The following is a 13,776-nucleotide window of genomic DNA, read 5'->3' on the forward strand; positions in this document are numbered from 1 at the left end:
AACTTGTGATCCACCAGCAGAGTCATGGGAGAAGAGCTGAACCTAGAGAGACACACAAATATATTCATTTCCGTCAAGCCTCAGATAAAAAAAAGATTGCGTTTCTCCAACCTAGACCTGCAAGAGCAATTTAGGAACCAAATATTACATGGCACCACTGTATTGGTGTAAGGGCAGTTCTGCAATGGAAGCCACTAACAGGTACACTGATGAAAAAGAAAACAGAGCCCAATTACTGTTCCCAGATCCCTTACCTCTTCAGGACTAGCAGGAATAGAAGTCATTAAAATGCATTCTTTTATAGGCTAAAGTGAAGAGATACCAAATAGATACACAAAGGAATAAAGTGTGGGGTGTTTTACATAATCAGAAACACAAAAATGAACTTAAGTTGTCATAGAACAGGGTTTAAGCATGTGATTTTGAAGTAATTCAAGTAGAAGCTTGCACTCTGTCCTGAATAGGATGGGAAACAAGCGCATATTTCTGACTAACCTATTAGCTGCATTACAGGGTCCAGAACACTAAGGACATTTGCTGCATGCGCTTACTTCTGTTGACATTTATTTGGAACTTGTTTCATGAACACCTCTGTGGGAATATAAAAACTGTAAGACACACATGCGAAAGAAATTTGTACAACACAGTACAAAAGGAAATTAAAAAAATGTTTTAATTTTGTTGAAAAGTTGCATTCAGATCTTGATCTTTCCAGAAGAGTTCTTAGTACCCTTCCTCACAGAAGGGCTACGTATGGAGTCAGGACAGTAAGGCTACGTGAGGAGGTGCTTAAAAGTCAGGAAACGCCAGCATTAAAATACTAATACAATCTGGTTTCATGTTACCATGGGGACTATTCCCAAAGGCTGTATTAGCCTGTGGACACTAAGCCCCATGGGGGAACTTTCACAACCAGGGGACACCGACAGACTCTTCTGGAGGGCGGTTCAGATCAGGAACCCAGCTCAAGCCCAGAGAAGTCTGCATCACCCAGACAAATTTAGCCCCCGCGAACGCTCCTCATACATTCAAATTATATTCTTTAGCCTCAATTATTTTCCCCAGGACCACATGGGACATTATGCAAGCTTTGTCTTCTTTCGGCTTCCACTTTTCACATTTCCATAATAGTCCAGTATTCTTCTAATGATCCAGATCTTTTATGAGTTCAAATATTGGACCTATACCTTGGCAGTTGTTGACTGCTTGTCACATTGACTTCTCTTTTCAGCTGATAATATTAAAAGCTAAACATTAATTACAGGGACTATTTCTCTAACCTTGCCTCTGGGACAGAATATGTAGTTGGGAACAGTATAGCCCACCGCAGCTGCAGTCTATTTGATAAGTGCTTCTTAAAAGCCAGACTACTTGTCTGCTGGGTACGCTGTCTCACTGACGACTGGGGGAGGTGGGGGCTCTTAAAAGGCGTACCTTGGCTCAAGGTAGCCATTTGGCAGTGCGCCTCAAGTGCCTTCTTCAGAGAGAAGGACAAACAACGTTGTGACAGTGCGCCAAACACTCTGGCCCAGCATTCAAAGGGCTTTTGTTCTTGCGCCGTACGCCAACTCCAGCGAACGCGGAGGGGAGCAGAGGCTCCCACGTTAGCTGGCACACCACGTGTTAGCTGCTGTGTCTTGTTCACTGTGAATGTAAGCCAGCTTGGGTAGCAATTTAATAAAGCAGCTGAAGCTAATGCCATTTTTTGGCACCACATGAGAGAGTTTGTTGTAGGGTCACATATATGCATATAAGGGGTCATGTACCAGCAAATTTTCAGGAAATAGTAGACATGCACATTATTAGACCGAATTGCTGTCTGGCTCCAATATCTGAAATATGTAACCAACTCTTAACCCTAAGTCTCAGAGCCCTGATGCATTTAAATCACAAAAACGTGTAGATTTTTGTGTCTTAAACTAAGTTTCTGGAGTAGGAAAAGAATATCAAGAATGTAGCACCAGATCCTATACAGAAATACTTGAAGAGCAATACTGCTGGAATTAGTGCCGCTACTGACACAATATTTAGGTTAATAAACACTTCTCAAAATCTGAGATTGCTTCTAAAATCTTGATTTTAAAGAAATTAATCTGGGGCTCTTATACTTTTTTTAATTAGAAATTTTGAGCCATTAATTTTATATTTCCAAGACTTTCTTTGCAACCACAAGGGCTCTTTTTAACACACACATTTAATGGAAGATAATATTATTTCATAATCGTGGGACTCTGGAGCTGGAGCTTTATAAGAAAAACAGTAAATCTTATTAAACTTGTGATAAAATTATTGGTGTTGGCAACCTTGCAGACATATGCCTAGAGCTGCACAGTGTTTTCCTCCTCTAACTACTGTAACTAAAAGGACTTTAATGAGAGCAAAAGAATGTGGCTCTGTCTGCCCAGAGTCTTTTGGAATTTTCACTTTTCCCTAATGAAAATGAAAACAAATACTTTCTTTTTTTTTTTTTTTTCTGTAAGCTTTTATGGACATCTGAACTGACTTTTGTAATGAAGCAGGATTAAGCAAACTCAGGGAAATGATAAATGTGGTTTGTATTAGTGTACTAATTAGCTCATAAATTTAGAAATAGTTAATTTTTAGTTTTGCTGAATTAAAATAGCGGTCACATCACAGATCAGATCTTGGAACTGGAGTAATGCCGTGGTGAATTAAAACCCCTTGAGCAGAGGTGTCTGATCCCACAGCATTACGAAAACTGGAAATTTTGCTACTGGCTTTGAAGAGCACAAGGTGAATTTAACCAAAGTTGTAAAATATTACTCAAGCAGCCAGACACCTAACAGATAATAATAAAAAAATGTGATTCATTAGGTGCATGCTTCTCATTGTGTTGTAATCCAACGATTAACTATGTTAATTATTTTTAGTTCAGTGAGCTAATTAGAACACTGGTAGCTAGCGTAATCCTATATTTTACTGCAGTTTCCATTTAATGTATATATGTATATACATAAATATTCAAAGACCATGCCCTAGAAATATACATGTTATTTCAGAAACAGTTCTGGGTGCCAAATGATAAAAATATACTTGCCCATCACACGATTTACATTTCCTTAGAACTGTCAAAGTAGAAAATGAGTAGAGGCACTATCTGTTTTACACTGCCCCCCTGATAATCTGATGAAGACTGCTCTGATGCAACACAGAGAAATGTGTATTCTATCCCCAAACAACAAGTTTAGATCTCAGTTCTTCAGACTGGGTCCTAGCCAGGCGGTGGAGATGCGAGAGCCAAGCACCCGGGCACGGTTTATGGTATGGTAGCAGACAAGTAGCTGGCAGACATTGCAGGCTGCTGAATACGGCAGCTCAGCGTCTCCTCTCCCCTCTAATGGTTGCACCAGGACAAGGTTAGAAGAGAACTGGGCTTGGTAACACTCAACGTGGAGAATGAATAGACTCCCATTCTCACACCCCATAAACATCCTCATGCACACCTTGTTAAACACCACCCTCGAGACTGCATTTCAAGCAGTTTTCCATAAACTCCATGTGACCTGGATACAATGCTAGATAAAACCATCGGATAAAATACAGCACTAGAAGTACGTGAACCTGGGATTAGAAGATCAGGGTGACTTAATGAGGAACCAGCCTTCACATCTGGACTGCTGTAAACATTGCCCAATCCAAGGCCTCTATGGAAAAAAAAAACCATCACACCGATAGTAATTCAGTACTATCAATTCAAGAAATGTTCATTGCTAGTCCTGCAGTGATATGCAATAGGAATTAATCTAAAACCATGATGGCAAACAACTGCAATTTTCTTCTTTGGCTGGTAATGCACCTGCTCTTACAGTATCCACATTTTATACTCTCTTTTTTTCTGGCAGAAATGTAAATATTCCCACATTAAACCAGCTGCTCGTGTAAAGAGGTAGCCAGTGACAAGGCCTTAGTCTAACTACACGGTGTGATAAGGAGGAAATAAAATGTGTCTGCAAGTACAGAATGTTTAAATGCCTGTACTCATGACACAAACTAGCAAGTTACAAAGCAATTTGTAATTACACATCCGACTTGCTCTTAAGGCGTTGTGCATCAGCAAGCTACTAACTAGATCCTATACTACTGCAGTATTTCACCTCAAAGTGGTAGGAGACAGAGAAAATTCAAGCCTCAAGTCTCAACATCAGGCTCTTCCGAGAGCATTGCTGGCTGCTGAACACGTGCACCAAGTCAGCATTGCTGACATTTTTTTGTCTGCATATGATGCTACTTGTGGAGGCCATATGATCTGTAGTTCACCATCCTAGCTCTATTTTTAGTAAGCTGCTGCAAGAAAGGATGAAGAGGCATGGTTAGCTGGTATGGGTGCATAGTTTAAGGGATTGCCAGTTATGACCATTTTCTTAGCCTTTCCCTTCAGTTTGATGCTGCATAAGGCACCGAAAGTCCACTCCATTCCCCCCCCCAAAATAGTACCAGGACTAGCAATTTTTGTTTGAGAGACAGAATGCTAGACTTTATCTTTCACTAAGTGGAAAGCAACATTTATACTCTCCTGAAGACTCTCCTGAAGCAGGTTTACATGGAATGTCACCTTGGCAGCGTAACCTCAATGAGCTCTTCCGGCCAAAATTTTCAATTACAGCGACTTAATGACCGGCTTGTCAGAGATATTCAGCACACTTACTGCCAACTAAGTTAGCACATTAGGAAATCAGGACACAATTGTTTTAGTGCTTATATATAGGTTAGAACCAATCTTCAGATGCCTAAATTTGAAATTTGTGAAATGTGTCAGCAAAAGCATTGTAAGAAGCCTGCTCAAAATGCAATATTCTCCTTACAGCAACATCCTAAGGAGGTACTGTAGTTCTCTTCCCCATATGACAGGCATATGAAAAGCTTTAGCATAAGGACTCATAAAGATGCTGCAGTGAACTGCATTTTGATCTCGAGCATGCGTTCCACCTCAACCTCACACTCTGTGGAACGATGACGACTCTACTTTTGAGACAGGGTGAGACTACGGCTAACACAGCCCTATGCAACCAGGTAAAAGTAATATTGCGAACACATTTATCCTACCTAACTTTAGACTTCTAAAATGTGGTTGTGTATACCTAAGATACTAATTGAGATTCTGATTAATTAGTGGAGAGGAACAGGCCCTTTTAAGTCATGATACAACTCACCTAGGTTAGATGTCTATCTCAGGATAACATTAATTAGGTCTTAGAAATATCGCTTTACACCCACCAAGTACAGGGGGATTAGAGACAACTCTTTCATACCCAGAAGTCTAAGTTGTACATACCCAAGGTTATCAGGGAAGAAGCCCGGCCCTTGTTGTGAAATGCTGATTGGAAACGGGAGTATTCCCAATGAACACCGCTGCCCTGTGTCACCGTAATAGTGACAAATAAAGGCAAAGAAGGATTTTGATATTTAGCCATTAGTGTATATTGGCAGTACTGCTAATATCACCGTGTGTGTCAAGACCAGTAGAACGAGGTCAGAGACGAGCTGTACGCAACGGAGCCAACAAGAACTGCAAGCTAGTGTGACTCTTCAGTTTCTGCACCGGGGTTAGCACCTCCACGCACTATGTGGAGGGAGGTACTGTGCTACGTGGAGATCCTAGCATGGGTGTACTAACTCCACTGCACTGTGTAGTTAGGCCCAAGCACTCCTATTATTAGTTGGTATGTGCTATGCCAATACACCACACTCTTGCACTTGTTAAACAGACCCCTGCCTTACCTGAAGTGTAGTCTGCACCTTTTACAACAATGCTAAGTGTGACCCCATCACTTTAACTTTCAGATATCAGTTGGATATTGCTCACTCGGTACTTTTATTTTAATAACTATTTAATGGACTTCTAAAGGAGCCCATCCTTAAACCAGATAGAATCATTTCACATAAATTGTAACACACTAGAACAGATTTGTTTTCCATACATTGAAAGCAACATAGAAAAGGTACAACTTCTATACTTACCATGCCAGCAAGAACATGGAAATAGTGATCGAAAAAGAAGGGGCTCATATATCTCTACAAACACACATCCCTCAGTAGATAGACTGCTGAGGAGACCTGATCCATCCAGAGGCATGTTCAAAGTATCCCTGTCAATTGCATGTATCGGTACGACCTGGTGATGATGCCCAGAGCACTTTCTGTTTAACAGAAGACATGTGGAATTGATTCCTTTCTCATACCAATGTTAATCATAAACTCTAATGAAGTCAGAATTAGAATTGCTTTGAATATACACTAGCATGCACGAGAGAATACTGCGACTGTATATTTCTCAGAGGTGGTTTTTTTCATTTCTTTTTTCTTATTTCTCCCGTTCCTCTGGGAGATTTCATTGCCAGTTTCAACAAAGGGCATCATCTCTATGCAGATGATATCCAGCTCTACAACTCTGTCAGCTCACTCTCTGATCCCCTTCTTGCCACCTGTCTCCAACATGTCAATCAACAGATGGCTACACCATCACTAAGGAATGCTTCAAAGGCATTCAAAATGTTTTAAAAGTCCTCTTTATTCCATGTCTGTGGCTCTGCTATCAGTCGTCTTAATTCAGCCCTTCAGTTCTTGGCCAAAAATCTTGCTGCTATCCATAACACAGGGTTTTAGTTTTCTTTTCCTCTGCTTTAAATCTACTTCCATAATATTTACAAATTTAACCATACTTTGACATCTGCTTCCTCTGTGTTGTGTTGAATGCTTTACTCCAGTTTAAAATAATGCCATTTTGTCCACTTTGGTTTTTCTAAAAACATACTTTCTAAACTTCACCAACCAATGGGCAGGAAAGAGAGTAGTACTCTGCTTCGAAAAGTGGAGACTCCCTCAAAAACTTTCAACACTCTACAGGTTTCCTTGAATGCAGAATCTCATTTTAAGACTTGTGAAAAAATATTTCAGTGTCTACAGCAGTAAGTCAAAGCCCTCTGATATACTTACAACAGTACCACTGTTTTTGCCGGAAGGTAGTAATATTTTGAATATTACAAAAATAGAACTGTATTGATCTGTACTAGATCTCTCTCATGGCATCTGGTCCTTCTTTTCTCTCTCTCCTCTCCCCTAGCCCCCAGAAATAAGAAAGTCCATTCCTGCACTTATCCTATTTTAATCTTGTCTGCATTTTTAGGCCTTCTCTTCAAACTACTGAAAGATGTAAATGGTATCATCTCTAGTACAGCCTCAGTTCCACAGTAGCAACAGTTCAAGGATTTGTGATAATAGCCCATCATAAATCTTTGGAGCATCTGTCACAGTAAAGGAAGTGGAAGAATGTAAAAGGAATAAACCAATGTGAAGTATGGCCACATAAGGAAAATGCAGTAGTGGAAGTAGGGATCTGATGTGAAGATACAGATGACTTGCTGATGTACAAAATACCAAGGAAAGAAGTCGTATGGGGGTGAGGCTCTTGTATGTAAAATCCCATTGACATGTCTACGTAGAGAGCCTTGCAGGTGTGCCTGTGAAGGCTGGCAACTGCAAGTTTCCAGTGCATGTTACCCAGTGCAAAAAGGGGCTGCAAACAGATTGGCGCACACTGTTCTCTTAATAAGGGGATTATCTTTTTATTTGCTGCCGCCTCCACTTCCCCTTCATCCTCTCATTTGTAATCCTGCAACAGTAACGGCAGCTACTGCAATTATTTGTGTGGAAACCGTATTTCGTGTTCTCCTTTAACAGGATTTAGCAGCTGGACCAAGCAAAGGTAAGCTCACTCAGCTAGCAGCTCGCTGCGAGCCGCAGGTCAGCAGCTGAGGTCTCCTCACAGATACCCCGTAAACTCGGTGCAGGTGACAACACCGGGGGCCCCTGGAACCGGGCCGACACGGGCAGGCAGCACTGCGGCAACTCAGCAGCCGCACACATCCCGACCCGGAGCGCGGGGCGCCGGCCTGACTGCAGAGCCCGCAGCTTTTGGGGCGGGAGGCCCAACCCACCAGCCCGAGGGTCTCACCCTCCCTGCCCTGCCCTGCCCCTAACGGCACGGCGTAGCTGCCTCGGCCCCGAGGGGCTCCTACGCGGAGGCGGAGGCCGAGGCCGACCTAGGCGAGGCAGCGCCCCAGCGGCAGTGGGAGAAGGGCGCCATGCCCGCCGCCCGTCACTGCTGCCCGGCAGCAGCTCCGGGACCGCGCCGCAAGGGCTGCTGGGAAGGCAGGTGACGAGGAGGGAAAAACACTAAAACCCTCCGCTGTGACGTCACGACGCACGCAGACGCCGCGTGCCCCTCTCGCACCCCGCCCCCCTCGTTACCATAGTGACCGTCCGCCGGCGGGGCGGGAGAGACGAGCTCTCGCGAGATGTCGGCGGGCGGAGCGGAGCGCACTCCGCCGGCGCGGGGCGGGCCGGAAGGAGGCGCGGATTTGAAGGCAGCGGCGGGAGGGGCGGTACGGAGCGGCGCGGGTGAGCGAGCGGCTGCTGCCGCCGCCGTCGTCGTTCTCCTCGTCGCGGTGCGCGCTCCGTCCCTGTCCCTCGCATCCCCCCTTGGGGTCGCTGACGCGGCGCGAAGCCCCGTCGCCTCTGAGCTGCTGGGGGCGCGCCCGCCCTTCTGCCCGCGCGCCCGCCCTTCTGCCCGCGCGCCCGCCCTTCTGCCCGCGCGCCCGCCACCCGTCTCCAGGGGAAGCAGGTGTGTGGCGGCAGCGGCGGCGGTTCCCCTCCCCTCCCTTCCCCTCCCCTCCCCACCCCACCCCACCCCACCCCACTCCGCTGCCGGGGCGGTGCCTCCGCCCTCCTCCCGCCCCGGCGCCTCCCCAGAGCTGCCTGCTCCGCGGGGACGGAGGCGGCCGCCGTGACCCGGCGCGGTAGCGGTCGCTGCCACCCTGCGCCTGCGCTGGGGCCGCGCCCGGCTCTGCGCCCGCCGCTTTTAAACGGCCCGCGGGAGGCCTTTCCGCCCCGGCCTGCCGCGGGGCCGTTGCCGGCCGGCCGGCCTGCCTGCCTGCTGGGCGCCCGGGGAGGGTCCTGCTGGCGCTGGGCGGCAGCGCTTTGGTGCCAGCTTCGGGGAACCCTGCTGGAGGCTCGCGGGTGAACGCTGTGAAAGCGTTGGTCTGAAAAAGCAGTGAAACAACGTGACCTTCGGTTTCAGCAACGGAATAACTTAGCTGTTAAGTTATTAAGCATAAAGGTTTAAAACATTTAACTGGTGCGGTGTTACAAGGTTTATAGTTCTGCCATGGGATGAAGACTGAGCTTTGATTTTAACAGTACCTTCATTTAGCTAGGTGTTACTCATTTCCATGAGCAAGTGCTCATTTTAAAGCTTCTTCGGCAAAGTATTTGCATATCTTTGCTGCCTTCTACATATGGATCGAATATTGATAAAGGCTTTAAGAAAACAAATCAGGAGGAAGCACAGGGTTTAGGTAAACTGTACCAGATCACTAAGTTATTTGATTGTGGAGATGATGATAGCAACTTGGGTTCTGTTCTCAGTATTTAGCTCAAGTCCTCTGGCTCTCTAAAAAAATACATATATTCTCTTTGTTTCAGGTGAGCAACTGAACCTGAAATAGTACTATCCCAGTTCTTGAATCACATTGGCTTTAAAAAAACTCTAAAAGTGAATGTCAAATAGATCAGTTCTTAAAATATCAAATGACTGTGGTACCAAGTGAGCAGTCAAATCAAATCCTGAGGAAGGATCTTTAGGAATTCAGCTGAGCATCACTCATATGGGAATGCATCTTGCACTGCAATATGCAATGCAACGTTTTAAATCAGAAGCACAGACTTCAGAATGAAAATTGAGCCTTCCATCTTAGCTCTAAATCTCTTGACTGAAAGGCTTGCTTCTTAAATCTTAATTGTACTATCACCAAGGCTTTGCATAAACTGCTTAGACATTTAGTTCTTAGCAGGTTCAATTGTAAGTCTTTTCAAGGCTATTTGTCATAATAAATGTGTATTTTAATACATGTTCTTGGAGAATGTTTGTTGCTCTTCGAGAAGGTCTGAGTGCAGTTTCTTTCCAGTCTCCATCATTTACACATGATTTTAAAAGAAATTACCCTCTGGATTTGTCTCTGACTGATTAATGGCTTACACTTACAAAATGTTGTAGTCGCATGTTAGCATGTATCTCACAATGTTGATATCTTGACGGAATAAATATCAAAACTTTGTTAAAACTGTAAGATTGAATGACAGTATTTTTCTTAACAGGAACCCTGGAGTCTGTGAAACACTAAAAGTCAAGTGGAATAAGTAGATGATTGTCAAACCTTTATTTTGAATTTGATCCAACAAAAAGGGAAACTGGTAAAAATGTCACCTGGGAAAGTTCTGCAACCTGTACTGAAAATGAAGGTGGATGAACTCTTTTTGTGCTGGTTGAGTCAGCCTGCAACTCAGGTGACACTAAAGGAGTGCTTGAGAAGAATCAAGAATGAGGAGAAAACGGAGATTGGTAATGGACATTCAGGAAATGGTAAAAATGAGAGGTTCTCTAATAAAAATTCCAATTCCAAGCAATGCATATTGGGAGATACCAGATTGCCTTTGATGTCTTTCAGTCCTCCTCAACTTTCTACTACTCTTCCATTGGCAACTCCAGCCAGCCCAAGGAACATTTCTAATGTTAGAGCAACACGTCGATCCTCAGGAACCAGAGTAGTAAGTTTGCGTCTTACTTATTAGACCTATTTTTTTAAATGGAAGTGAATTTTTTGTTTGTGGTATTGGCAAATTATGCAAGTAATGAGTTTCCCCACGGGAGGCGTTGGGAGCGGGGTGAAGCAGCAGCACTGAACATAAAATGTCAATGTTTGTGTGTCATTAATACTAATGGCTAGGTGGCCTAAACTTCCAAAAGACTGTCTTGGCTCCTTGCAGACCTGTTGCTTTTTATAAGCCATACATGCCTGATACAAAATGAAAAATGAATTGTTTTCTATTTCCAATAATTTTTCTGTCAAGAGCAATATTGCCCTTGTTCTTTAAAACCGCAAAGGGGACGGCATCTTAAAAATTGCGTATCTGGTACAACTGATTAGATTTGGTATATCTACCCTGGTTTTGAGCTATGATTTCAAACATCATGCAATACGGCTTTGTGTTGCAACTAATTTTTGCTTCAGTGGGTGCAGCATAGATAGGGAAAAGTGAAAACAAGTGATTCTTGCTTTCTGAAGTATTGTCTCTCCTCTGCAATAAGGTCAGGGCTAATACCTGTATTCTTGCATTTCTTAACAGGCATGAACAAACTAGAAGTGGTGGAAAAGCTAGAAGTAGCCTTATAATAAAAAAGTAGTTTTCAATAATGTCCTTGTGTCCACTGAGCAGTGTCCAGTGTGGGGGAGGACCCATATTTAGAGTCGGAGAATAAAAGAGAAATAATTGTAAAAGCCAAAACTTGGACACATAGGTCAGATAGCCATGACTAACCAGGTGTCATTCGTGAAATACATCTCACACTTTATATTAAAAGAAAAATCCAGCATTCTATCAGATGTGGTAGTTTACAAAGGCTATTTAGTTTACTATATAGATCACAGCTGCTGGATACTTCTTGTTTAACTTACTTTTGCCAGAGGTAACCCAAACCAGGTGTTGATGCTTCAGATGCCACGCTTTCAATAATAGGCCCTTCCACTGTTAAATGCAATCTAATTGTGGACAAATGTAAGTCTCCACGTTTCTTTGCAGTGTTATTTTTTTTATAACATACTGCCTTGACTGCAAATATTCCTTTGTCTAATGATACCAGGCACTATTGTTACTACAAGACTCAGACTCAGGCTCCACTGAATCTGCATATTAACGAAGTAATTGTTTTGGTACTGCATGGTACGTTCAATGCTTCCTTTCTAAGAAGGTCTTGGTTTATAATAGACAATGCCCTCTATGTGAGAATGGCACCCCTGCCACCAACCTGAGATTTTTTTTCTTTTTTTTAAACTTGCAGTTCAGTTCAGTCTAATTTCTAGCCTTTTCCTAAATTGTAAAAACAAAACTGGATAGAAAATGATGTGGTGACTGACAAAACTAAGCCTTGCATATATGATCTGCCTTATATCAAAGGAGTTGTTAAGAGACATGCTATTTCTGCTATAGGACTATAAATTCATACCATTTAATAATACTGGTAAGTTGTAAGTGATCATCATTCCCAATCACTCTACATACTTTGGTGTCTAACTCATACACTGGCCAAACCTCCTGGTGTCCCAGGGAAGCCTTCTCAGGTTGGTAAGGGTTAGAGCTGAGGATGTTTAAGAGTATCAGTTACTTCTTGTTTGTTATTGGTGTCTACTGAATGTATATACTTACCTTTCAACCCACAGGAGAATTGTTTTAAAACAATTAATCTGAAGTGTTGCCTTGATTTCATAAATATTAATTTTCAAATCTAGCTTGATAGCTTGGAGTCCCCTCTTCTTAGTTTCAAGGCATCGCGCTTCCAGTCTAAAGTTTGTCTAGATTGACTTTAAAATAAATGGTACTTGTATTTTATGTGTAATCACTAGCCAGACAGCCAGGCATGACAATTGATTTACTTATTTTATTTTTTCTTTATATTCACACCATTGTATTTTGTGTTGTAGTGAACCATAGAAAGTTAGCAGATTCTCAGTTTATTCTTGTATCGGGTAAAAGTAAGCAAAAGGAACGTTTCCATTAAAAGCCACTGTTACTTGACGTGCTTGATTGCTAACTCGTGTACTGTAATTTCTCTTTGTGTGTCTTGGTTGATCACTTTAAATAGATCCCATAAAGAAGAACTAGAGGAGATTAATGAAGAGTAACATTCTTTACTTAATTGGACTTGTTTGTATAATGCTGAGAGAGAATCTAGAGGGTTAGGTTGTTGGTGTTTTTTTTTTTTTTTTCCCAAGAAGTTGGGCAGGGGAAAGTTTCCAAGCAATAAGAAATTTATTTGTGGCTTTATTATTCAGCTGAACTGAAGCTTCATCCAAAGGTTTCCTAATCTTTAAGAAGAGTAAATTACATTTGGAGCAGGCATCAGCTCTTAAAATACGACCAAGAGTTGCATAATTTCATGTTCTGCCATGACAGTGTATTTTCTCATAGAAAGCAAAATATACCCCTTTTCCTTCTTGTACATTCGTAAACTACCCACTGCGGTGTCAAAAGTAATGCATCTGGTTTTGTGCACTTAATCACGGTTCACAAATCGAGCCACAATGGTTTTACCTACCAGAGTTTGAGTTTAAGTAAGTTTGAGGTCCTTGTCTCGTTTCTATAAATGGAAGAAAATGTTTCAGATAGCTTTTTAAAAAAGAAAGCTTGCACTGTAGGTCCAGTAATACAGATTTAAATTCTCAATAGCAGTCCTAGAAAATGGTAACAGTTAATATGTTTAACTCTGTGTGCCTGAAGGTGACATTAGGAAAGGGCTTTTACATCCAGCCATAAAAAGCTGGAGAATTATTTCTTTTAGGACTACATAAATCAACCTAAGCATCTTCTTATTAAACTTACTGTATAAAGGAATTCTCATAATGCAGTGTACAAACAATAAACTTATTTTGGCAGGATACATTTTCAGTATCACTGAGCTGAAACACTACATTTGATTGTGGGTAAGGTTGCTGTATGCCTTTTCCTGTTTCTTAAAATGTTTCTGCAACTTTTTTGAAGGACACCAAATAATAAAGCTGATAACAGAAAACTGTCATCCTCAGGTTATTACTAGGTAGTAAGTATGAATGTGTAGGAAACCACATTTTTACGCTACAAGTTTCTGTACATGTTAGAAAAACATGTTTTGCAGAATAGGGAACATTCTTGGAAGACCAGTCTTGA

General features: G+C 42.5%; 1 protein-coding gene across 2 annotated transcripts in view; it reads left to right on the forward strand.

Moving 5' to 3' along the window:
- Positions 1 to 8,362: 8,362 nt before the first annotated feature.
- Positions 8,363 to 13,776, forward strand: part of PPP2R3B (protein phosphatase 2 regulatory subunit B''beta) — a 55,285-nt gene continuing 49,871 nt past the window's right edge. The window contains exons 1-2 of one of the 2 annotated variants that reach the window (XM_075134306.1): positions 8,363 to 8,418; positions 10,174 to 10,623. In XM_075134306.1, the coding sequence (XP_074990407.1) occupies positions 10,276 to 10,623 (348 nt within the window). In that variant the 5' untranslated portion in view covers positions 8,363 to 8,418; positions 10,174 to 10,275. Of the gene's footprint in view, positions 8,642 to 10,173; positions 10,624 to 13,776 lie in introns of both variants that reach the window. The other variant, XM_075134315.1, reaches the window with a different exon arrangement.

Source organism: Calonectris borealis, chromosome 1 (genome assembly GCF_964195595.1).
Source record: "Calonectris borealis chromosome 1, bCalBor7.hap1.2, whole genome shotgun sequence".
Lineage (NCBI taxonomy): Eukaryota > Metazoa > Chordata > Aves > Procellariiformes > Procellariidae > Calonectris > Calonectris borealis.